Source organism: Phasianus colchicus, chromosome 3 (assembly GCF_987193195.1).
Source record: "Phasianus colchicus chromosome 3, bPhaCol1.hap1.1, whole genome shotgun sequence".
NCBI lineage: Eukaryota > Metazoa > Chordata > Aves > Galliformes > Phasianidae > Phasianus > Phasianus colchicus.
In genome coordinates, this window is record NC_143438.1 from 63,760,378 (window position 1) to 63,787,457 (window position 27,080).

At 38.9% G+C, this 27,080-nt stretch overlaps 1 protein-coding gene across 2 annotated transcripts; it reads left to right on the forward strand.

Annotated features, from left to right (window-relative positions):
- Positions 1 to 386: 386 nt before the first annotated feature.
- On the forward strand, positions 387 to 25,213 carry RDH10 (retinol dehydrogenase 10). 2 transcript variants are annotated; one of them, XM_090137717.1, is made up of 6 exons: positions 387 to 1,141; positions 1,461 to 1,696; positions 19,872 to 19,970; positions 21,397 to 21,542; positions 21,887 to 22,018; positions 23,826 to 25,213. In XM_090137717.1, the coding sequence occupies exons 1-6, from the start codon at positions 862 to 864 to the stop codon at positions 23,947 to 23,949; spliced, it is 1,017 nt and encodes a 338-aa protein (XP_089993843.1). In that variant the 5' UTR covers positions 387 to 861; the 3' UTR covers positions 23,950 to 25,213. The 2 variants fall into 2 exon arrangements, with proteins under 2 accessions (XP_089993843.1, XP_031460706.1); XM_031604846.2 differs by having other exon boundaries at positions 424 to 1,141; positions 1,458 to 1,696.
- Positions 25,214 to 27,080: the final 1,867 nt, after the last annotated feature.

Genomic DNA, 27,080 nt, shown 5'->3' on the forward strand with positions numbered 1-27,080 from the left:
GCTCAGCCCAGCCCCGCAGCGCACCGGTGTGCGGGAAGTTTCCTCTGGCTGCTCGCTGCGAACATCTACCCGTGTTCCTAAGCCACCTTACATCCCTCCGAGCTCGTTAGAACTATAGCGGGGAGCGCAAATAACTTCCACCAGCGCGCAGATGTGCCATAAAACCCCTATAAAACCGGGGGCAAGCGCAGAACCCGCTTTCTCCTCCGGCGGCTGCCGAGCGCCCTCCGCCCTCCTCCGGCGGATCAGCAGCGCGGCGCTCCGGCCGCTGCCTGAAGGTGGCGCTGCAGCGCGCGGGGCGGTGCACGCTGGGACATGTAGTCGGGGGGCGGGCTCGGAGTCCGGCCGCGCCGCTCGGGAGGGAGAAGCCGCCGCAGGCCGGGCCTGGAGCGGTCGCCGGACCCTCCCCCGGCGGCGGGGAGGGAGAGCGGGGCGAGGAGGGGCCGCGGCGGGGGTGGGGGTCCCGGGAATGCGGGGCGGGCCCGGGGGAGGGCCGGGGAGCCCGGGAGGAGGGGCCGCGCCGCCCGGCCCGCCCTATATAGGGCGCCGAGCGAGCAAGATGCTCACTGCCAACAGCGGGGCCGCGGGCGCGAGGGCGCGGGGCGGGCGGCGATCTCCTTCCCCGTGCTCCTTCGTCGGGCGTGGGGTGCGGGACGGAGCACGGGGCGTCCCGGGCGGCGGGCGGAGCGCGGAGCGGAGCGGGGCAGCCCCGGCAGCGGTAGCTCCTCCGGTCCCGGGCTGTCTCGGCGAGAACAGCGGCCCCAGGTGCGGAGCCGGGCGAAGGGAGGCTCCGCTCCGCGCCGTGCCCGCCGCTGCGGGCGGGGGTGAGGGCCGCCGGGCCGGGGGCGAGGGGCCGCCAGCATGAACATCCTGCTGGAGCTGTTCGTGGTCACCTTCCGAGTGCTGTGGGCGTTCGTGCTGGCCGCTGCCAAGTGGCTGGTGCGGCCCAAAGAGAAGAGCGTGGCGGGGCAGGTGTGCCTGATCACCGGCGCGGGCAGCGGCCTGGGCCGTCTCTTCGCCTTGGAGTTTGCCCGGCGCCGGGCGCTGCTGGTGCTGTGGGACATCAACACGCAGAGCAACGAGGAGACGGCGGGCATGGTGCGGCACATCTACCGCGAGCTCGCCGAGGCCGCCCCCAAAGGTAAGCGGGGCTGCGCGCTGCCCCTCGGAACCCACCTGCGGCCGTCCCGCCCCGAGCCCCGGGACGGCGCCGGGGGAAGGCCGTCCTGTCAGGGAGCCGGGCTGGACGGCCCTGGCCGCGTCCCGAGTGTCCCTTCGTCCCCGCGGCGGCTCTCGGAGCTGGCAGCGATAGCGAGTTCTCGTGCACCGCGGTGACACCAAAGTAAACAGAAGTTTTAGTGCGTTGGAAGTAAGTTTGCTCTTTCGCTCGATTCTTTATTTGCCTGCTGAAATCCAACTGAGAACGATTTCTCTTTTCTTTCCTCTGTGTTCCTTAGTAGCTGGAGACGGAGAGAAAGATGTGCTGCCCCATTGCAGCTTGCAGGTTTACACATACACCTGTGATGTGGGCAAAAGAGAAAACGTCTACACAACAGCGGAGAGGGTCCGCAAAGAGGTTGGAGAGGTTTCGGTCCTGGTTAACAATGCTGGCGTGGTCTCCGGGCACCACCTTTTGGAGTGTCCTGATGAGCTGATTGAGAGGACCATGATGGTCAACTGTCACGCGCATTTCTGGGTAACTATATGTTCATTCGTCCTGCCTTTTCTGTCAGTTAATTTGAGGGAATTAACTGCTGTTGCTTAACTCCTGTCTCCTTGGGTTTTGCACTTGGTCCCTTTCATTTGCAAGCTCTCCCCATTGTAGGCTTCTCTTCTAATTTAATTTTCTGTTTAACAGGTAATGGTGGGTATTGAAGTTATTAATAAATTGCTTTGAATTGTTTCTATGCTTCTAGAATCCTGAGTTCACAATCTTATATGCTTATTTAGCCCTGGATATGAAATCTGTTGCAACTGTAACTTCGAAATTTACCTTAGAGGTCCTTGCTGTTAAGGAATGGCTTTGCTCCCTCCTTCCATAGTCTTAGAGCAGAATGTCAGCAGCTTTAAGATGCTGTTTTAATGATGGTTACAATAGCATAGTTGCACACCTCTGGAGAAAAAGGCTTATTAGAAGCCCTGCTGGAGATCTTGTTTGAATTGCCTTGGAGGCAAATTGTTGCTTTTGGTGGCTGGAAGAAAAGGCCAAGAAATCAAGCCAAGAGCACTGTTTTGGGAATCCTGTGTATTTGTCTTTATAGCTTTCTCCTGGGGTTACCGGTAGAAGTAAGAAAAATCTTCAGAGTTGATCCTAAGGTGATACTGTTTCTGTAACTAGCAGATTATTATCAAGAAGTTATTTGATGAAGCTATTTGATCTTGCTGCTCTTGTCTGCCTAAATCTTGTTTCCTTGCAAGTTTTTATTTTTAATCTCACTGTAGTGAGCTATAAAAGCTGTTATGTTGAAGGAGGGCATGATGCACACTCGGGTTAGCATTAGCTGTCAGACTGAGCCCATTGTTAGTATTGAACTGTTCTTTGGTCCTTCAAATAGTGTTATGAAATATACTTGCATAACAATCAAATGATTAAGCAATCTGAAATACGCTTCAACTTGAGCTTTCCTGGCTGTTCTTACCTTTGGATGATAAAATTTTGTAAAATCCTCCTCTTTAAAACTTAGAAGGGCCTCACAAACCTGGGGCTTTAACATGGAAGTTAAATGCTGTTTCATAACCCTAAAGGAGCCCCTTCAAATCCGCACTGTGAAATACTTAATAGCAGTGCAGTCTTTTTCCAATGTATTGTAAAGCTCGCAGAAAGTGTGCTTATACTTCAATGCACACGAGATTGTTTAGAAACTATTAAAGTGTATTTTAGGGCAATTTGGGCAATTTGAAAGTTTTGAAAAAGTGCGTAAGACCCAGCAACAACTAAGAGCTCTGTGTATTCTCTTCATAGAAGTGAAACTGATGCTGAAGCAAACAGAGATGTACATTGGATTTAATGACTGTTATTGATGTGGTTTAAAAGCAGAATTGACAAAGTTTCCAAGAACTCTAAATTATGACATCACCATGAATTAAAATATGGGAGGATCCTAAATGCTCCAGCTGTTCTTCCTTCAGGCCTAAGTCATACACTTATTTATAACATTGTTTCAGAGACCTTTTTAAAGCATCCTGTGCATGTTCTTTTACAGTAATTAAATATTAGCTCAGTCTAGTATTGCTCTGACTGTTATTTTCATAAGTTTCATTCATCTCTAAATGTTAGTATCAAATGATGACTTTAACCATACCTTTTTAGATTACTTTTTTTTTTTTTTAATATCTGAACTGTGGAAATTGACATCTTGGCATAATCTTCTAAGGAGTAGTCAACACCCTTTCTATTTACTTAGGATCTGTTAATATGGTATGCTTCCTGCAGATCCTGTGTCCTGCTTTGCTTTTCCTTTTATTTATTTTTTGCTCTTGGCAAAGCTTTTCCTAGTCTTCCCCTTCCTGATCGCAGAAAAGACTGGCTTGGCCAACAGTGGGTGGACTTGTATTAGAAAATAATAATACTCAATTCATAAGATATCATCTGAATCAGCTGATTTGAAGCCAATTTTTTTTAATGCAAGTCAATGCTGACTTAAATAAAACAATCTGTCTAGATGTGTGAAGTCTTATGCAGCTAGACTTTTCCATGTCAGCTGAACTGGTGGTCCAAAAGCAAAGCAAATACTCTGGAGTATTATGTAGACTTCTAACTATTCTTGAAGGATGTTTCATCCAAAAAGCTGTAAAAGAATTTTGTATTGACATGAATCTTCCCTGTAATATTGCTCAGTAGTTCAGTGTTTGTGCTTTTGGGGTCGTCTTGGTTTTTTTTTTGTTAGTTCTTTTTCCTCTCTCCCCTGTGTAACACAGTACATTTTCCCTCATATGTTGATCACTTAACAAGCCTCACTGTGCTTCTACATAAAAATGTCAAATAGAACTATGGCACTGTCCCCTTGAAGCCTCTGAAATGGGGTTGATTGCATGTTCTCTGTGCAGGTGAACTGAACTTGTTTTCTGTTAGCAGCTACGATTTGAAGGCTGCTGAACCTCTGCAGTAGGCAATAAAACTAAAGCCTGTCACTGGTTTGCTGTTGTGACTCTAACTGGGCTGCGTACCATATCACAAACTGGCAGTAAGGAGAGCTTTAGCAGCATACAACAGCTTAAACAGATGCTTTCCATTTTGCTGACATCCGTGATTTGTGTAAGCCTTCCTATGTGTGTTCTATATAAACATGTCACCAATGCATCATGTAGCAATTTCCACAGCATAAAATCCATTGCAGTATTAAAAACCTGTTATTTCATGCTGTGATAACTTGAATGCTTCTGATATTGAAAACACAGGGACAAAATCCATTCTCGGTTTGAAACAAGCCAGCTCTGGTATACTATAATTTGCAGATGCATAAAACTGTAGCAGTAATGTAACAGTATCTTTCTTGCCAGTCTGTTGCAAGAAAAACTAACTTGGCTGCACTTGTCAAATGCTGGAACAGGACTCCTGCAGACAGGGGCTTCTTTTTCCTTTATGTCAGGATCCAGATTTGAAAAAATATTTAGTGCAAGATTAAGCAGTTGTTTTATCTACTTTCTGTTTAAAGTTTTTTTTATAAGACTTTACAATAAAGCCTAAATGAAGTATCAGCACACTGTTTTAGATCATAGGAAAGTGTTCAATAAAACTACTGTACAAATTATTTCAGGATGGATTGAGATTTCTTGTATCTATTATTCTGCCTGAATGTGTAGTTATAAAGCCACTGCTGAATAGACAGGTATTAGTATTGCAACACAGCACAGTTCCTGGTGATTTCTCCCAGATTCAGTTGTTGAACAGAGTGAGATGATAATCAGGCACCACAAAGTTCTGTGATAAGAAGGTCCTTCTGTACAGCAGGTCTTCAGCATCCAGCTCTGAGAGAACAGTGATACTACTTCTGCTGTTCATTGTCGTCTCAATCCTCTGAAACTTTCAAGTTGAAGCTCTCCTCCTAGTGAGTTCTCTTCAACTTACCAAAAGGGGGAAGCAAAAGCATTTAGCTCTGGCTCTGTCATATTTAAAAAGAAGTGGAAGGCTAAAGCCTGGACTTGTACACTGCTGTTCCTTCACTTATAAACTATTTCTGAAGTTGCGTGTACGTCTTCCTTTGCAGGGATGTAACAAATTCTAAATGGTCCAACACTGATAATATGAAGAGAGAGATACTGCATAAGAGGGAAATACTGCTTGAGTAACTTAGGGGATTATTTAGTCCAAAATATCTAAATGTAAACACCTTTGAAAGAAAAAGCTTGGTGGAGTGTAGAGAGGTTACTGAATTAAATACATATTTATGCAGGTTGTCAGCTTAATCAGACTGAAAGACTTGCTAAAACCTTGGAGAATAAGTGGCTTATCTATAAGCACTATCTAATCTCCAACTCTAAGGATTCTGTGATTCTAATCTCATGTAGTTCCCCAGTGTTCAATATAACTCATACCCATGGTTAGTATGTGAAAATGTTATGTAAAAATGTTGCACATCAAGTGTGCTCAGTGACTGTTCTACAGAAGAAAAGATAATTTAATTATATGAAGCTGCTATCTGAAACTGTACCAGGACAAATCTTTTATAAACTATTGGCACAGTAGTTTAATTTGTCTTTGTTTCTGAAGTTCTAGTGTTTATGATAAAACATACACACAGTATTCTACGTATGTGCCAACTAGCTGTATTTAGCATTTTGGATGATGGAGTTAGCTGTCTTAATTTTTAATTTCATGATAACGTGTCCAAAGAAGTTTGCTTACTAAGTTTATAAGTTCTTGACTTTTTTCTTTGAAAAATGAGTTGGATCAAATTCAAGCCAAACCATGTGTATATGATCCAAAAAGTGTCATCAAAACTAACTCTTCCCTTGCAAAATGATTCCAATTACATGCCACCAGTAAATTACCCTAGACAGCACATGTGTTTCATATAATGCAGTAGCATGCTGGGTAATGAAAATGAACCAAAAGCAGTCAGGCTCTTAGCTACAGAAATAGGGTATTGGTCATATTTAAATCTTGCAAGTGCTTTGGTATGTTTCTGTGGTTCATATGTTCTTGGGCTTATTTATCAAGGAAATAGAGGAAATCTTCTATCAGTTGAGAAAAATACTGTCTTCCAGATGTAGTTTTCTAAAATATCCATCTTTCCCTCTTATGCAGCAATGTATTTAACAAAATCTTAAGCAAATAAATGGCTTTATGTATATTTCATGCCCACTCATGCTCCAGAAACTACTGGCTTGGAGCTTTCTTTACTGATGTATTACACAGTGTACCAGGACCTTATCAAATATGGTTGCTATCAACCTGGAGTCTTCTATTCTGTAACCATTGATTACCTGCATCTTGCAATCTGTATGCATCTATAAGCTAGTCTTGTCATATTTAAGTTGTTGTGATTATTTTCAAAAAATCAGTTTTACTGACTTTTTCTTCCCAGTTTTCTGATCCTTTTTGAGGAAATAAACAAAAGAAACACATCTGATTAGGTACCTAGATGTCTAAGTTTCAGCTGTGGAAGGGATCTTGCATCACTTCCAAGAGCATCCATACATGTGGATTGAAATGAGTGTACTCCTTGATCTGAAGAGTTATCAATTAGTGTAGGTTGGGGAGGTAGATGAGTCTCAGTCATATTTGAAAGGAAAAAAAAAACCAAATCCTTAGTTTGTCATCTGTAGGAATTTTGTGAATTCAAGCAATAAATTAGTATGTGAGAGAGGAGCCTGACCAAAAGAGCTTCTAGAGTTCTTGGCTTCATTGGCAACACTTCCCTCAGGACTGTGAGAAGAGTGTATTGAAGATTCTTTACATATGTTACAAAACAAGCTTTCCTATGTGTATGTTCTGTGCTAGGTAATCTTACTTGTGTGATGGAGAATGCTGACCTGTTTTGTTGAAGCAGTAGTTGAATCCATGCATCTCCCTTTTCTGTAATGGTGTAAAGTGGTGGTGGTGGTTTTTTTTTTTTTTTTTCCTGTCCCTGTCAGTTCACAAAGCTGAAATGATGGCTCAGTGGGTCTTAAAGTGCTTCAATTATGCTCAAGTTTTTGTGGCTGCTCTCAGGCATACTTTTGAGGTGGATTTTCTGCATCATTTGAAAGATGTATGGAACTTAGGCTAAAAAAAAAAAAAAAACCCAGAAAACAAAGATTCTCAAATTGCAGCTCATTAATTGTTTGTTGCCTGTAGGTCAGTGGCTGTAAAGGTGGTGTACCATGTGGCCAAAACAATAACATTATTTTCACAGAAAAGAAATGTGATAGGCCCTTTAAGGGAAAGGATAGTTTCTCTGAAGAGAACATGCCAAGACTTCTCAAGCTAATTGAAATACGTTTGAAGTATTAGTCAATTATTAGTGGCTAGTAATTCCAAAGACTTCTAAAATGAAGCTGGAAGTGTAGTGTACCTTGCAGAGGAGCAGAGGAGAGGTCCTTGAGGTAATCTCACACTTCAGTCTCCTGTGACTTTTATGAGGGTTAGAGACTTGTCAGCAAACCGTATCAGTGCTTTCAGGATTGCTAATCTACTCTGTAGAAATGGTGCTGGATGAGTGATCAGTGTGGTGATTAAATTCCTCTTTCTTTTGGAATGAGTTAAGTCAGCTGAATAAGCAAAAACCCCTGCACTGATTTTGGTCTGACGTTATGTGTTACTTATGAAAAATTTGGGAAGCAGGAAACCTGGAATAGAAAATAGTCTTTACCACTGTGGTGCTTAACCTAGCTTGAAGTGGGGAGAGTGCCTCTGCTGTTTCAGGCAAATACTCCGTATAAAAATTATGTATGTGCTTTCTTTGTCCCTTGGTGGTTAGAAGAACAGTACTTTGATAAAGTATGATGAAGTGTTAAATTACTGATTGTTCTGTCTAAAGTAACATTTATAATTTTACAAAAAGTGATGATGTTAATGAGATCTTAACGCATTATTACCTTTCTGTAATAACCAAGTGACAGTAGCATACTTCTAGAAGGCAGATGTGTTTGTGTGCTCAAATACAGAGAAATATAATCTTAATTAAGATGTGAATAAGTGTCTTGCTAGCCCAGTATTTTCCTCATCAGCAAACCAGCCTTAAGTGAACAATGTGAGCTAGCAGTCCTTGTCTGTAGTTCTGAGGGCCATCAAATACTCTGTCTAGACAGGTTGAAAGAAAATTAATGTCGTGTTTTCTAGCACTATCCCTGCCATTTTTTAGCACCATGTTTTATAACCTTCTATACTTTTATCTGTATGAGCTGGAAAGTATTATCCTTTCCCAGGGCATCTCATAATTTGATTTGATCTGGATCTGTGTGTGTGTGTGTGTGTGTAAAAATATAGCTACAATCTAAATAAGGGGGCATAAACTGCTGGCATCTCAGTTTCTTATCATTTGGTTTGAAAGGAGATATGTAACAAGCAGGAAAGAGGTTTACATCAATGCTTAAACTTCTGAATGAACGCTTTGTTCTTGTAAATAATTGTATTGGAATAATGATTTATATGCCAGCCAAATTAACACTTGACACAAGTGAGGTATCACAATCAGGAGGGGAGGGCGTTATAGGCCAAGGAATGCAGAAACAGCTGCAGAGCAGAGGTGACTCTTGGTGTGAGCCTTTTGAAATTCAAGTTTGTTTGGCTGTTGAATTCTGCACCTAAATGTACCCTGGTCAATTCTGCCATCTGTTTGAACTTGTGTGACAGCTTCTCAAGCACTCCACTTACAGCATGGGTTTGTATAAGTGCTTGAGCATATGCTTAAAAATAACTTGGCCACAATTTCTGTTGACTTAGGAAAAAATTTCAAGGCAGCTTAGTGGTGGCAAGCATGGAGGCATCCCTTGAATCCGTGTTTTGCCTTATGCTAGTTGTGGTGTTCATCTGATCCTTGGATGAGCCAATTCAGCTCACAGAACTCTGCAGAGGGAAGCTTCATTTTCTTGTCCAAATTGATTAGTTTTGCTTTTTAGAGACTACACTTGCTTCATCAACATTTTAGACTGGCACTCACCAAGTAGTATTTGTGTGAAAGAAACTGGACGTAGGGTAAAACCATGTGGTAGCAGACAGGACCTCCATAGCTGTTTAATGAAACCTCATTCTTGACAAGATTTTCTAGAATAGGATGTATGGGCTTAAATCATTTAAATAGGCATACATGGTTCCAAGCTATTGTAAATCTGTCAGTCATAATAGTCTGAATTTAGTAACTTCATTTCTAGAGAGAGCAGTATTTTAATTATGCACTATTAAAAACCCTTAGATAAAGGGTTAACAACTCTTGCTTATTGCTTTGCACTGATACTGTGATTGCTCTTGCACATCATAGGAAGCAATTGTGCTGTTTTGGTCAGTATATTAGCTGTAGTTTTGGTCTTTTTTGTGTTGTTTGTGTCTCATCAAGAGAGAACTTAGCAGGTAAGACTTTTTTTTTGTAGACCTTTTTTTGAGGAAGGACAGGGAGAAGTATTTCCACTTTGAATTTTAAAAATGTTTTATCTCCACGTGCTTAAAAAATGTTGCTCCTCATTCACTGGTTTACTTTGTAGTAAAAGGGAGCCTTCTTTTAGAGTCTTGCTTGTTCCTGAACAAGCTTTAAAGCTGAATTTTCATTCAAATGCTACAGCTTCTGTATCTTTTAGTTTCCAGTAAATTAGACTGTTGAGTGAAGAGAGCAGCTCTCCTCCTAATCCTGTTTTTTTTTTTTTTTTCTTGTGAGATATTCAGTTATGGTGCAATTACTTTCATTTTTTTTTAAAGTAATTGATTTAAAACAATGACCTAGTTACTGAGTTGGGAAGGGTGAGTGAAGTGACTCAGCTTTCATCTGTATGCAGGTATTGCACAGCAATAACAGTGCTGTGGAGGTACTGCCTTAAGGTATGTAAAGAAATCAGAGACGATATTTTTTTTTTTGGTTTAGCCACATCTTCAAAAGTCAGTTACGTAAATTGTAAAAATATGAGTGGTGACTTCATATTTTCCCTAAGTGCTGTTCTCTAGTAATATTTGGAAATATGCAGACTAAAATATTAAGCGTTACTAAGTATTCCAGAGCATGACTAAGCTTATGGCAAGCTGGAGAAGAATGTGTATTTGGAAGTTGAACTGCGTTCCTGTTCACTGAACAGAATATTCTGAGCTCTTATCTAATAGTTTTTCTAAAATGAATTTGTTATGTGGATTTTTTACTGACTCACAGTGGCATGTTTTCACTTTTTTTGTCAAGATTATCAAATAGCTGGCAATAAATAACTGCTCTCCAAATGGTTGGACATTTGCTACAAACTTGTGCTAATGAAGGTGAGGGACTGATGTGTTTGTTACACTAATGTCAACATTGCTCTGAAATACCACAAATCCTTTGACTGGGCCATTTGTCAGTATATAAACAAAGGAGAATTTCTAGTCATTTGACTTCAACAGGGCTTAAACCCAGCTTTTGTGGAAAGAAGTAGCCAACTGTTAACTTCTGATATTGCTTGACCAGCAAACTCTGAAGTAACTTTAAATTTGGCATTTGGATAAATGCAAGTTAGATCTTTACTGATGAATTTGCATATGGAAGAAGATAATGTTGGTAGTGCTGTCTACTGAAATTGTAACTTAAGTCCTTTAGCTTCTTACAGTGGTGTTGGAGTTCTGTTAGTTTTGAGTATATGAAAAGCTTGGATGCTAATACAATTGTTTAAAGAAAGCACATCCTTCTGCTTGAAATTGCATGTTACTTTTCAGAGACTACTGCCAACTGTGTAGCACTTTAAATTGAACTGTAATCATGGTTTGGTAGTGGTTATAGTCTGAAAGCATACTGAAATATTGTTTGTAGATAATAAACATCAGCCCACCTAATGAGGTATCTTTGGGCAGGTGAAAATAGTTAATCTTTTCAGCATGATGACTTCATCTGAAAGCTTCAGTTCTCATGCTTGGTTATGCCTTAAACTTGTGCTGACCAGAGAAGTCTGCATGTATGCATTTGTTCCCAATTTCTACTAGACATTTATCATGTGAGGAGAGCTAAATGCATAGCTAAGCCTCCAACAGCCCTCTTACCGTGCTATCTAACCTACTACTAAAACTTTTCAGCTTCTAAAATTTTAATTTGGCATTTGGAATGCACAGTCACTAGCCACCTATGTTCTGCACTTCTGCCTTGCTTAAGGAGATAAACTCTTCCCCTTGCTCATTGCTAGCTGTTGAGAATCCAGTATGATTGTACTGTCTGAGCCTTAAAAGCCATTGAAATTCAGTGCAGGCAGAATTGTCTGTGAGTGCTCTGAATGAATACCTTTAAGAAACTGGCAAAGGAGCATAGTCAGTGGAAGGCTTCTGATAAAAGGGGAGCATCGATTTATTTTTGAAGATAACACAATATGCATGTGTCCTAGATTCAGCTGAAAATATGATAGTTCCAGAGCACGCTCATCTAGGTGCCCTGTGCTGCCTTAACTTACTGGACTCACTTTTTCTAGTTGAAAGGTCTTCAGACCAAAGGAGAGAGAGTTGAAGTGGAAAAGATGCTATTTTAGAGCATGATAATATATTAGACAAAAGTATATGGGAGATAGAGAAGTAACAGGGGAATAAGCATACCTCTAAGATTTTTTTTTTTAATAAACTTAACACAGGGACAAAGAATGTCTTTGCTTGCTTATGAACTTCTTTCTCTGCAAGAGGCAGAGAAATGTTTTGCTGAGAAGGGAGCTGGTAGCCTTGACTTAAGTGGTGAATGTGCTCCATTATTCATAGTCACTTGAAATCAAAGATTTGCAAGAAGTGAAGAGCCCTAACTGTACAATTGGTGATTTAAGTAGCAGTATATACATGCATCAGTATATAAAGCAGTTATGCAAGCCATATCTGTAAGTACAGATAAAGTAGATAAGTTTATGTGCATGTATGGTAGGATATATACAAGCATGTCCATGAAAGGCAGCCAGATGCTTCCACAGAAATGACTGGTGCACATACGCTCATTAGGAAGACCAGACACTTAAGTAGACATCTGTGGGTGGAAATAATTTTAAAAGCTTTAAAAATCTACAACCTGTTTCTTCTCAGTAGGAAAGAATACAAAAGATCTTGGAGCAAAAAGGTGGAGACTGCATACCAGTAAAATGAAAGCTCTAATTTCCTCTTGCTGGTATAGAATTAACAGGGGTAGTTCAGCTTGAATGCCCAGTAAGCATACAAAGCAGTTGCTTCTCTAAACAGAAGTGAAACATTCTTAAGGAAAAACTGGGGCCACCTTTGCTGTGGTACATGTACCTAAAGTACATACCCTTGGTAAAGGTGTCTAAAGTGCTGCTGTGGTGGTGAACACAAAGAAAAGGTTTATGTAAGGCAACTGGGACTTTGCTTAGCTCTAGATTGCCTTAAGCCTTACGTAACAGTGAAATTTCCATCTTGACTCTCAAGAAGAAAGCTTCTGAAACAGGAATTCTGTTAGCATGCTTGAGTACTTGCCTACACTTCAGAGCAAGGGGAGAACAAAGCTGTTTTCTGTTCCAGTCCTAGTTAAGCAATTTGGGATAGTATCACAGGAAATGAAGCCCTTAAATGAAAGGGGAGGGAAAGACAATGTAGTGACATAAGTTAACAAAAGTCTCTGTTGCAAGGTCCTTCCCTAAGCACTTTTCATATTCCACACTCTGTAGACACAACCCTTTTCTGACTAAGCCCTGTTAACAAACTATACAAAAGACAATTTAGCCAGGCTATGTTCAGTTGTCCTAGGCTTGGTATAATTAGTTCTGGTAGTAAAGAGTGGAAAACAATGATTAATGACTGAGAGATAACTAGTGGTATTAGTTTCCTGTGATTATTTTTTATTACTTATCTTATCTTTACTATCTATGCATTGTAAACAGCTTTCTGGCACTAAGTTTTGATTAAGGAAACTATTTCATTCAGTTTCAGCTTTCTTCTGATGCACTCAACATGAGTTCATTCGATGTAAGAGAAACTACCGCTAAAGCTGAAACATTCATTGGAAACAATGGTAGCTATTAATATTGAAATTTCAAGGACTTTTATAATGGCACCCTAAGTACTACAAATGCTAAACAGTGTAGAAATGTATGTTACAGTCCATAATTACATTTCTTCAGCAAATTGCATGATACATTTTTGTTACTACTAACAAACCCACTTATAAACTTTAATAAATGAGGTTTGACCTAATTTTCCACAGATATGATGCTTCTCAGCTGACTGTGTCTCTTTAGAAGCAAGGGATTTTGTGGATGGATCAGCCATGAGAAAGGAGAAAGCAGAAATATTAATTACTGATATGAATTAAAAAAAAAAAAAACACCAAACAAGAGATTCAAGTAATAAATTATGATTTCACTAAGTAAAGACTTTGTGTACTTCAACATCCTATTTCAGGTAGAGTTAGAGCAAAAATATATTTTTCTCTGTAAATAAAATACAGTTTTAAATTATCTGGTGCTGTCTTAGTGACTTAGATCTTCGGAGTACTTATTTTGTTACCTTCACCTCTTAACCTGGTTAGATCTTATCTGTAGTTTCACTCCATCTACAATTGTAGGGCACACAGAATATTGGTGTGCCCATGTGTGGCCTTGCATCCTTGCTACTTGTCATCCTTACAGACTACTTGTTCTTTCAGGAGCTTCTGGTTGCAAGGCAACTGTAACATTATTACTGTGCATGTACGTTAAGCATTAACTGCTGTTGCAGTTCAATATTAAAGGAATCCCCATGGTCCCAAAGCAGTGGGTTTTTATGTGAAGGACAAATAAAGCTTTAGTGAGAAATTAAAGGTTGTGTTGCCTGCCAGGAGGTAAATAACTAAGGGACTCCTTTTGAAATGAAATATTGGAAGTGCTAGCTTTTTATTTTGAACGCAAAACCTGTTCAGATAGTTTCTTTCCATGCTTTTAATACAGCTGTCTGTGGCGGCTTGGCTTGAGGAAATCAATGTATCTCCTGTTCCTTTTTACTCTAGAAGAATCTGGGCGTGATCACCCATGAACAATCCAGAGAAATGCATGGCTTTTTTAATTCATTACTTTCTGAAAATTACATAATTCTGACTTGTTTTTCACAATAGCTTATTGAGAATAGAAACTGAAGATCAAAAATAGCACTGATCTCTACAGCTATTTAAATATTTACTTAGACAGTGGCTAATTATCCAGAGGGGGCCCAGTGCTTCTTGAAACCAGCCAGCAGAGACATCTGAGCTCCTTTCAAGTTGAGGCACAATTTTGGTCCCTTACATTTGCAAGGTCAACAATAGTTGTAGACTTCTATCTGCCTTCTGTAGTCAGCCTGTTAACAACGCAGCCATGTCTGCTTTGCTGTGTGGTCTCTCTAGTGTCCAGTTCAGGACTTCTGATGTAGTCTTTGCACAGTTAATAATCTCACCTTAAACTAATATTTTGGAGATACTTGTATAGTGGAATTTAAGAAGGGTGGGAATATAATACAGAAAAAGTAATTGAAGTGATAGGGCAAATGTCAAATTATTGTGCTCAGTTCTCTTGGAAACAATTAAAAAATAAAAGGAAAACTAACAGTTAAATCCAATCTTGTAATGGTATGCTTTGGTGTGTGAGAAGGCATTTTTGGATATTGTAGCCTCTAATGTGAATAAATTCCCCTTTGAGAGTTACACAGTTCTAGGGTATACTTTCAAGACTCTGCTAAAAATATTTGGCAATGGCTTTTGTTATAATGCTGTGAATGAAGTTTTACCCCATGTTTATAAAATGTATTTAAAGTCTCTCTTATTTCAGAAGATAGCCACTGTATGGCTATAGTTGAAAATAACTTCAGTATATTTACTGATAAGCTTGCCATGGGGTTTTTCTGCCTTTTAGGTGCCTCACTTTTCCTTTCAACATGCAGGAGTGCATTACTGCTATTCTATCCAGTTTGGAGAAACCTCCATTAAGACTTAGGCTGCCACACTCGGTTTGCAGAACAGTTTGATGTTCTCTTTTGTCAGACTTCCGTGCCTTACTTTCCAGTTATTGGAATGAAAGAAAACTGGAGCACGTGATAACTTCTGAGTTTTAACCCATGGCAGCCATGTGCTGTTCTACGCGGAAGGAGAACCTGCAGTGCTGTACTGTAGTCCATGAAGAAAGGGAAGAATGTAAAATCAAGTGTCTATGCAAGGCAAAGAGAGGATGCAAAGTGCATTTTAAATAGAAACTGGAACTTTTTTTTGTCACCATCTCCATTGCTTCATATCAATACTTTTATGTTATTAGCCATAGTAGTGGGCTGTTGTGACTTCTGCTACCTTAGTTCCAGGCTTAAATAGAGTCATCTAGATGGGTCTGTGTCTCATGTCATCAACTCTGCCTTGTGGATCTGGCTGAAAAGTTTTTAACATGAAGATTAAAAAACAACCAGTGCAGTTACCCAAGTGTTGTACCTGTTAATACTGTCATGCATCTGGCTGTTCTGGCAGTCAGGAATAGCTGTGGCTTGAGTAAAATCATTATCTGTTACACCAGCATGCCACTCTTGTGAATTAACAACAGCAATAGGAAAACTTGCCTATTCCTATCAGCCCCTGGAAAGTAACTACACTCTATCCACCTTATTTGAAGGGATTATATGGAAAATAAGCTATCCCTTTGGCATGAAGGAATTTCTGCCTTTACATAAAGCAGCTTGTTCATGCTATCAGAATAGTTGTAAAGGGTGGTTGGGTGTTGGTGGAAAGCAGAAAGTATGGGAAAAAATACTGTATTGAAAAACAGAAACTTTAAAGGATCTTATACATTGGTACCTGCTTTATTTGTTTCTTTAATATAAAAATAAGTCTATAAACATGAGGTAGCATGTGCTTTTCTACTTTGGTGTGCTTTGTACATTCAGTATTCATTGTTTTGAGCTGCATACATCTAACATTGTTTTCTGTGTAGGCTTGCTTTCTACTTTAAGAATAATTACTCCAAAATTTAATTAAAAAAATCACTTTCCCAAACAGAGTATTTCTTCGTATTCTCATTTGCTGTATTTAGGCTAATTTGTCTTGACATTGCAGCTGTGCTGTTCTTTGTGTTGCACAATCTTTTGAGTTTTGTTTCATTAAGAATGGAACTAAAGAATTTGGGGAAGGGGAGGGAAGAAGTGCTAGACTGTTAGAAGTTAATTTGCCGTAAACCAAAATGTTGAGAACAGATTACGAAAGCTATGAAGTGACATGTAAATGCTTGTTCAGTTTCACACTTACGAGAAATAAGTCATTAAGGCTGTGTGCACATGGAATACACGTTACAGCTATTGGGAATAGTTCTTATATATTCAGAAGCATGGAGGAAGTTGCTTCGAAGGTTTGAAATTGGTCTTCTATGGAGCCTGAACATAAAGATTAAACAGTCTCAAAAACAAACAAACAAAAGAACTAGCTCTGCTCTCTGTTCAGAGAATTCTTACATTCAGTCTGCCTTACCTAACTGATTTATCTAATCTGAACTGCAGATTAGAAAACTTGTTTGTTCTATACTTTGGGCTTTTTTCTGTTTTTCTAGGAGAGGGAAAGAGAGCACTTCTGAGTAAAGAAGATGCTTAACTTTAAATTTCTTGACTTTGACCACTGTGTATCTTTCCTAATTCCTTGTAGCATAATTCCTTTCATCTACTGTACTTTCTGGTTTATCCTCTGTGTAGAAAACTGTGCGACATTTGTCATTAATAAAAGACCTTGCTTCAACCTGAACCACTTAAATGATTTTAGTTATATGTCTTCCTCTGCAGCTGTGAGATGTAAAACTGAAATTAAAAGATCAAACCTGAAGGCAGATAGTTCGATTAAATCATTTCAGTTAGTTTGGGGCCTGGTTCTTGACCTCTAATGCTATGGACAATACCACATTTCTTGCATCGTATTTTCTAATACTTTTTTTGGCGGAGGATTAGTGTGTCCACGCATCACCTCAGAAAACGAATGTGGGCTGTGCTACCTGTTCAGACAAATGCCAGATGGGAAGGCCACCCAAGAGGCATCTTGCCCCTGAACCAATCGAACTTTGAACCCCTTTCTCAGCATCATGACAAGCATAGAGAAGATGTCAGGTCTGGTAGGCAGATGTAGCTGAAGCTGAAAGAAACTAGAAACAAGAAACTAGGTTGGTCTGGTTTATGTACCAGACAGAAAAACTGGGGACCAGAGTATGGAGGAAGCTGCTTTGATCAACGAAGTAGACTGTGCCAGAAGCTCAGTAAGAACACTGATTTATTTGGGGATTGCTTATACCACGAAAGAGAATAACTTCACTTTGGGATTGTTTTTCCCAGCAAGAGGAGGCTGGGAGGAGCAGTGGGCAAGCCTTACTCTGAGACTGAAAATGTGTCCCCCAATAGGGTGTGTCTGCCTCTTGCCATGCGTGTTTTTAAGTACTGACTCCCAGCTGCAGCAGATGGCTGGAGGATGGCAGCACCAAGATGACTTGCTATTATCCATTTAGCTGAGGTGTTGATAGTTCACTGCTGTGTTTTGTACGACTTTTGATGGTGCAATTATCTTTATCAACTGTAAGAATAGGTAATAATATGGATTTATGGACGCAATTACAATTCTATGTATTTCCTCCACAACTCTCAACAACAAAAAAGATGAAAAGAAAGAAGATGACAATATAATAGAGAAGACAATAAAAAAAGAAAATAAAATAAAACCACCCCAAAAGAAGCACTTTCAGGTCGATTTTCTCCTATGAGATAAACGTTGTCTATGCCTAGGACATAAAGTCTGTTGCCTTTTTCTTTCTATCTCCCCCCTCACCTCTTGAGGGACAAACTCCAAGGCAAGTGCCTCTCTCTTTCTGTAGTTCCTGTGCTTTGCAGGCATGTCTTCAGTCTGCATTATCACACTTTCTGGCACTTGGGGTGGCAATCAGTCATTCCAGCGTGATGTGGACAGATAACTGAAACCTAAGTGGAAACTGCTGATGGAACCAACTAACGCTATGGAGGTGTAGTAAAGTGTTAGCAGGACTGAACTGGGTGCTCTGCTGTCTGAGGAGGTTGGTGTGGAAGACTTGGGCCAGTGTTGTGGGGTGACTGTGGAGAAATAACTTACTGTGTAATGTGAGGAAAGTGAAGCTTCTTACCTTTTTGAGACTGTGTTGCCTCGTGATGACCAGGCAACATGGGAAGAGAGGCTGAAACTTCATGTGCCTGGCACAGATTAGTTTAACAAGTGAACTAAATTCTTGTCTGAGGCTCTATATAAGAGGTTTAGAGATCCCTGCCACGAGGAAAGAAACAAATGCAAGACAGCTTGCTCTCAGATTATATTTTATAATTAGCTTCATTATACAGTTATGACAGAATCTAGGAGTTATATGAATCAACAGTAGAAAAGGCAAGGAGTCAGGAGGTCTGTTAATCTTCTATCATCTGCCAGCTATCCAGTGAAAACACTCTTTTGTATGGTGTTAGGAGGTCTGGATTAGTCATTTAACACCTGCAGGCAAAAACGTTGTACAAGAACATGTGAAAATCATTAGAGCAAAACTATCCTGACATCTGTGATTGGAAAATGCAGACAGCATAAGAATGGAATTAGATGGATTCAGATGTAGCTTGCATGTCTCTTTAACAATGCAGCTGACGAGATTCAGACCAACAATTAAGCAAGCAGCAAATACTTCAGGGGCATTTGCATACTCTGGGTTTGGATCCAAATTAGATGGGAAAACTTGGTTTCTGGGAGGACAAAGAATTTGTAGTTCTGCTTGAGTTAGAATGGAATAGAAGCTTTGCCATGAGTAGATTTATATATTAACCACACATTTGTGATTAACACACATTATCTGAAATTCCTTGGCAACTTAAAAGTGTTCTAGTAAAGTATGCTGATTACCTACAAGCCGAAGTAAATAATAACTGAGCAAACCATTTTACTACATAACTGATTTTCAGTATATATGATGTTCTGCTTGATGTTATATAAGAAACGTTAGTGTGAGTTGGCTTCAAAAACAGGTGACAAAGCTAGATATTGTAGTAGAGGTGGTCTTCTGAGATCTGCCTTCAATTTATCACTTAAAATTTTTTTTTTAAAAAAGCGTTCAGTCTGATTTGGGTGTTTAAACAAACAAACTTTAAGATAATCAAAGTGGTGGTTAAAAGCACTCATAAGGTTTCATCTTTACCCTTGATTTTGTTTTATCTTTGAAACCCTTCAGATATGGAATTAATAATGGATGTATACATCTACTTTTAGTTAGAGCAATGCTAATGGATACTAATAAAGATGGAAAGTAGTTCAAACTAGCAGATGTTTAGTGTATTTTGTATGTGAAAGGTAATATCAGTAAAACATCTACCTCTCCAGTATTTCGTTATTGTAAAATGCACAGGGTAAGTTAAGTGGATAAAACCATATCTAGCTGAGAAAATACATTATCAATGATTAGAACTGGTAATTGGCACCGATCTTAACACAGAAATGCTGTAATTAAACACTTTGCATTCCTTTTTCTGTCTTAAAAAAAAAAAAAAGTGACTTCCATTTTAGGTTCAAATTATCTCTTTCTGATAACTAGTCTCTTGCAGAAAAATAAACATGTCTGAGCTCAGTTGATCTTTTAACCTTCACATTTCTGGAGATACAATCATTGCTGTCTGAATTCACAAACTTGCTATAGATTTTCTGTTGGCATTTTTGAAAAACCAAGGAATTCCAAACCTATGCAGTGATTGTCTAAGTTCTTTATCGTAAACTGAGGTAAAGGTTTTTGAACACTTATAACTAATTTAGTAGCTCACTTTTTTTTTCTTGTTTGTTTTATTTATTTTATAGACGACTAAAGCATTCCTTCCCAAGATGTTGGAAATGAATCATGGACACATTGTGACAGTTGCAAGTTCTTTGGGACTGTTCAGTACTGCTGGAGTAGAGGTTTGTTGAATTGTAATAATCGGCTTTTTTTTTTTTTTTTTTTTTTTTGGCTTACAGTAAGGGTTTTTTTTGTATTAGCAGCTCGAGAAAATAGTCAAATCTTCAAAGGTATTTGGAGATTACAGTAATATGGATACCAAATCACCTAACATCCCTCTGTGAGTGGGATCCACAGGACTCAAGCAGACACCATACCTGTGCACTTGCCACTTGGATTCATTCAGAATGCTGAATGATTGTTGAGTAGCCTGGTAAATACTGGTAATTTGAAAGGTATCCACCTACCCATTACTGCCAAGAAATGTAGTGGTAAGGCTGAAGTCAAAGGCAAGGATTTTTGAAAAATCTTGTTTTTTTTTTTTTTTTTTTTTTTCCCGTGAGGAAATGGCTACCTACCTTCTTGCAGAATAGGTGCATTACTGGGCTTCAAGTTATAAGCAGTAGGTCATCTAGGACCTGGCAGCCATTTGAGAACACCTGTTTCTGTGACTTGTTTGATACATAAAACTAGGTAAGGATTAGAGCATATTAACTTGCATTTTGAGTCATTAGTACAAATGCAAGTGGGATCAAAAATCATTCAAGTAGTGAAAAAGAATTAATAAGTCTTACAGAATGATGGTTGTATTACCTTGTAAAATGCAGAGATTTATTTATTTATTTATTTATTTTTGGCATATAGCTTAGGCTCAATCCAGAATCTTAAGCTGCCCTGTTTTTTTTTTTTGGTTTTTTTTTTTGGGTTTTTTTTTTTTCTTTAACAGAAATAAATTAAGCTGGTGTAAGTTAAAGCTTTTTTTAGTGTATTTACTTTCTTGAGAATTCTTGAGAGAATTTCCTAGATGATGGGTGTGGGCACATCCAACTGAAAACTCGGATGTTAATGGTGTCTCTGCAATTATTTTTGAGTTTTGAGTATTTTATGAGATAAGCAAACTATACAATTTTCTAAAATTAAATATATACAACCGAATATTTATATTTGTTATAACTGAATGTTATACCTCCTATTGAAACTAACAAAAAGTGAAACATTTCAGATTTCTATACCTATGTCCTGCCAAATCACTAAGCTTCTTCAAATCTGACCCCTAGGTAGTATTAGATTTCTCAGTCTTCTATTCCAGCATTTGATATTAAGCAAACTGGTAAACAGAGTAACTTGCCATACAAACCTGCCTACTTCAGAGACTTGAATCCAAGTTAATCTCATACATTCAACTTTTCTGTTTTCATGATCCTGCGCTGATTGCTTTAAAATTGAAGTGACAGATGAGTTGATGTGATGCTATATTCAGTGGGTGTCTTTTGTTGTTGCTAAGTTTGTGTAGAGTCGCATCAGATATGCTTTGGCTTTAAACATGATTCATATCTATCCCTTTTAAGGTGCTTTTTTTTTTTTTTTCCTTGTTCACTGCCAACACAGGATTATTGTGCTAGCAAATTTGGAGCTGTAGGTTTTCACGAGTCTTTGAGCCATGAACTGAAAGCTGCTGAAAAGGATGGAATAAAAACAACTTTAGTCTGCCCTTATCTTGTAGATACAGGGATGTTCAGAGGGTGCAGGATCAGGTGAGTAAAATTTGTCTCCCTTATGTTTGTAGTTTTATAAAAATAGTTGACAGTAATTTAACCTCATTACCATAAAAATATTAAAATAAATATTATGTCTGTTTGCATATGTTAGTGTGATCAGTAATCCTGACCCTAGAAAGGGACTTTCTGAATTTCCTTTGTCCCATGGTACTTAGCACAAATTTTGACCTATATATCCTATAGCTGTATAGTGAATGCAAAAGTTGAAGTATTTGTCTTTGCTAAGGCATTCCAAAAACAAAAAAAGTGAGTTAATGAACTCTCTGAGGCTGGCAGTTCTTTATATATCTTGATTAATCAGCCTTAATCAAATATTTCAGAAAAGAAATTGAGCCTTTCCTTCCACCATTGAAACCGGAATACTGTGTGAAGCAGGCTATGAGAGCTATCCTTACAGACCAGCCAATGATCTGCACACCTCGCCTCATGTATATGGTCACCTTCATGAAAAGGTAACATCTGAAATGCCATTTAGTTAGCAATACAAGCAGCAAAATGCTAGTAAAATATGTGAATATGTCCACTTTCTAGATTTAAACACACTCATACCTTTACAGGCCATAGGTGCTGTTCAGTCATAATTCCTATCTCTTGGCTCGCACAAGTGATATTGCTTTCTTGGGAAGTTCCATAAAACTGTGATCCTATGTACTGTACATCCTAGTTTTGCATTTCTATTATCTTTCATCCTCATTAGATTCATATTCTCTTCAACAGACTTTTCTTCCATTTTGTGAGTTCTTTTTATTTAGGAAAGGGGGAATAAGGAAGCTTCCAGCAAAGGAACTATTTGTGTCTAGGATGAGTATGGAGGAGGCCCTGCCTGCAGATTCTCTAGGACTCGCATCAGTACAGTAAAAATCCGCATGTTCAGAACCAAATTGCAGAGTCTGTTTGTGGAAAAGGTTATTTAAAGGAATCATCTCCTTTTGTTCTAACACTTCAGGTTTGGGATGAGAACTAGCCTTCTATTTCAGTGATGCAATGTAATACGGGAGTTGGCTCACTTCCACTTATGCATCATCACTTGCATGCTAGTTTGTAAAGAATAGTTTCACAGCTGTATGGATTTTTCTTTTTCTTTAACCTTAAGTGTGTAGTAGGAACCTTTGAAATCTTGCAGTCCTGTGAGAGATGATTGAAACAGAGAGCATTGGGATTTTTGCTGTACTTACAAAGCATTTGTTCTCTCCTTTAAGTCTCTCCTGGTGGATAAGGTCACCAAAGACGAGGGAGGACCTTGACTGCTCTCATCTTTGCTGGAAGAGAGCATGTATGTGTTTCTTCTGCCAGCAACTTGAGAACACTACAGTCTTTGAGCTAGCTTCAACCAGAAGCTCAGAGGGTGCTTCAGTGCTCTCTGCACAAGCAGTGCCTCCTGCAACAACAGTCACATCAAAGGCCCTTGGGGTTTTCTTGCATTCAACACTTTAGCTTCCAACAGGGAGATCAAAGCTTCTGCATAATCCATGCCCCAGGCAGCCGCATTTAGATCAAAGGCCCTCCAGTGGCTACTGCACAAACAGTACTACTGCCAGCAAAGACACCTGTACCAGTGACATCTATTTCAGTGATCCTTACTCCTAATGCCTAGATTCTGTGCATTACTTTACACTAAAGGAGTGTCTGTCACACTCTTTCCAGAGGCTGAAGAGATTCTGTCTTAGTCCTTTGATAGAACTGCTGAGCATTACTCTTGAAATAAAAGTAGTATATAGGAAGAAGGAGAGGGTCCATAGTCAGATATTCATCTCATTTTACCTCGTGGAATTTTATCTGAAGGGGACAGAGAGGAAATTGCTTTCTTTATTTCAGACCTCTTTTTGAGGATGTATGATTGAGTTTAGAATATGTGTAAAAGTTGTTAGACATCTGGTGATCAAAGAATTCCATAAACTAATACTAATTCCAAATTCGATTTTTCTAAATGTCTGATGACTTCTGGCACTACTTTTGGTTGTTAGTAGACTTTCTGTGGTGCACTTTGCACAGGTTTGTGAAGAAGCAGCAGAAAATCTGTTCTAAGCTGATAGCTGGTGAACAAATAACTTCTTCCTCCACCTTTATGCCTGCCTGTATGGCTGGGTCTCTAGAATTTCAATTTTCTCAGTAAAACGTCCTGGAAAATACTTTTACTAAAGTGTCTTAGGAAGCCTCTGTGATAGATATTATGTTCCTTTTGAAAGCACAAGTACATAATGAACAGGGCTTTTTTATTTTTGGCCATCTTTTAACGATTTTATACCTTGTGTTTTGCAGTATTCTGCCCTTTGAAGCAGTTGTATGCATGTATCGGTTTTTGGGAGCAGACAAGTGTATGTACCCCTTCATTGCTCAAAGGAAACAGGCTACAAACAACAATGAAGCAAAAAATGGAATTTAACACTGGTTTGGATGGACTAACGTTTATAGGTGGATATGATAATGTTACCTGAGTGAATTGTGAAGTGCACTTGCATCTAAGAGATGCAAAAAGTCATCATCTTACTGTGGCATTCTCTTGGGTCCTCAACCTGTGTATTGAACTCTAAAAATCAATGTTTTTTTTATATACTGTAAATAAAACTGACTAGAGTACTTGGAAAATGTGATAGGTAAACAAGGTGAATTTACAATGTAGCCGCCACCATTGTCCTTTAGAATCTCACTGTATGTACAGTAAACTAGTCATACTACTTCTTGTAGGGATGCACTGTGTGATATCTCTTCCTCAGCTTACCAAGATTTATAAAACCTGTCTACAACCAGAAGATGCAATGTCTCAGAAGTTGTTCATTTTTCCCTATGGTGTTTGGTAAGGGGCAGGGAGGGAAATCTTGATATTTAAGCTACTGCTTATGACCTTTTAGCAAATTCAAGGACAGTTTCTGACTGCATCTCTTTGCTTGTTAATCCAAGCTCTCTAAAGGACACGTGGCCAGATTGTGGTGTAATTCTTTTTTGTACCAATTGTGTGTATTCTATTTAAACAAAGATACATTTTTTTGAAATCTCTGCAGATTCAAAGGCAAGTGAATGTATCAGAAATGCATTCAAACTTGTACTGGGCATCTGGTTTTCTAGGAATGCAGTCAGTGATTTAAATCGACTTTTTTTCAAGTCACTTGATTTGAAATATGCTCTGTTCTGTTTCCCTCTATATATGTCAGAGTCCAGTCTGCTGTTACAGACTATGTTTCTTTTCGTAGTACTTATTTCCGACAGAGTTCTCCCACCCCCTGAGGAAGCTGTTGTACTAAATTTCTGTAACTGGACTTGTGCCTAAAAGACAAAGCAACTCAGCTGAGATACAAACTGTTTATGTAACTGCTGGTCATATGCCAACTATTAGCAAATGAAAAATAGAGTAACGCCTGATGCAACTTTACATGTGGAGTATGGAAGGGTGTAAAGATTTTTTTGAGTTGTACTCACATTGTAGAACAGCAAATGACATTTTTACAGTATTTTTTGTAAAGCGAACAATTTTGTGCCTTGAATTTGGTAATCTGTATTAGTGAAGCATTGTAAAAGTGAACTTCTACCTCTGTATCTTAATGTATACCATCCACTTGTAAACTACTATTGGACAAATTGTGATTACTTTTTTTAGGATGTCTTGTTACATAGTGACCAATGCCTGTGGTTATTAAAGTGAGCCACCTTTTCCTTAAATCTGTGATTGGAATACTTTCTTGAAAGACTAGTTCAAGGTACTTGTGCGTGCTCTGTAGCTCTTTATCATCAACACAGTTCACACACTTATTGCTCAGTTCCTGTGTCTGCTTTGTCAACTACAAGGTTTAGTCTAACCTCTTAAGCATTAGTAAGTACTATGAAATTAGGCTTTAGGTGTTGACAGTTTTTTTTTTTTTCTCTCTAGTTTCTAACCTGGTCAATGAAGTAATTGGTCAGTGAGCATCTGAAGAGTTTTGGTTTTCTATAGAACTTAATTAGATATACATAAAAATAACCTGGTGCGGATGTGATTTTAAGGGATTAAAAATGTTTCAGTGTAGTTGCAGTTACTAGTTATTACATATACATAGCATACATACATTGCTTTTTATTTTATATGTTTGGAGAATAGTATTTTAACTAAACCTTTTAGAAATTAGTTTAAAGTAGATGAAACTGTTTACATTAGCCGTTATTCCAAATTCCATCCTCTTGAAAATGACTCTTAATTTGACCCTAGGGAAGTAATTAACTTCATGTTCTTGCAGCAAAGTCACTAAGAGTAATACAACAAATTTCATTCTATTACACAGCATAATTTTAATGCACTTTTTTCCCCCTCTAAGGTGTTTTAATCTATATTGCTGTCTGAGACTGAGAAACCGATTTTATAGTTGATATATTGATTCCCAAAACACATACTAGTCTGGCAGAAGTGGAAAAATAAAAAGCTGACCATAATATGAAGTTCCTATAAAGCATCATACCATTTTGTGAGGGTAATAGACCAACTTAAAAAGCAAATTTCAGGGTTTGTAGAGTTCTCCTTCAGTAAGCAGTTACGTTATCATACTGGTTTCTGTGAGCTCAATACTATTCCAGAACATATGGTTCATCTCTCTGTTTGAACTGTTTGGCTGAGGCTCATGGTTGGTGCCCTCTGTGACCATGTTTCTAAAAGTGTTCAGACCCTTAACTTTCAATCTCCTGTTCAAAAGTCAATTAGCTGCATGTAGAGAAAGGAGATAACAAATGCCATGTAGATCTTAGAAGAATTGCCTAAGTGCTTGTCAAGAGGTCCTTTGAGACTAATCTTTTATTTTTCTAGTTTGTCAAATAATATCAAAGTTATTGCATACAACGTCCCCGGAGACAGCATAACTACAGATTTAGAGGAATTGATAGCATGTCTTGCAGAATGCTACACTGTGCTTAAATTCAATTCAAGCTTCACATTTAACAAATTCAAAATGTTAGTTTCTCTATTTCAGGAAAAAAAAAAAAAAACAGAAAAACTGATTTGGAAACAGTTTTGGAACTTCTGTCAACTCTGGCCATACCTTAAAAGGAATAGAACATTAGAAAGATTGTCACTCATCCAAGACATTTTTTTGTTGACTTCATGGCTTTCTAGTTGCACAGGTGCTGCATACAGAGCAGGAAGTAATGATTTGTGACTTGGCTTAGATTGTCCTGAGCTGCTGAAAATACCTTGTCACACTCAGAGCTTCCTTTAACACTGGGATCAGAATCTATGACAATTACTGTGCAAACAGATCAGATTAAAAGCTTTAAATTAATACTGTAAATATGCAACTTGATATGGGAACATTTTCCTTCATTCTGTAGGACATTACCTGTTACACCTAGGTGAGCAAATGCAACACACCTTTTGATATCTGTCTGTCTTTGTCACGCTGTAACAATCAGCTGGAATAAGAGGGTCATTGAAAATTTCACAGAAAGCTCCTATCTTAACAATGCTAAGCTTGTAGTCATGTAAATCAGGTATTTGAAGATCATTCTCTAGAACTGCTTTCCTAGTACACAGGACAAATCACACCCTTTACTTGGCAC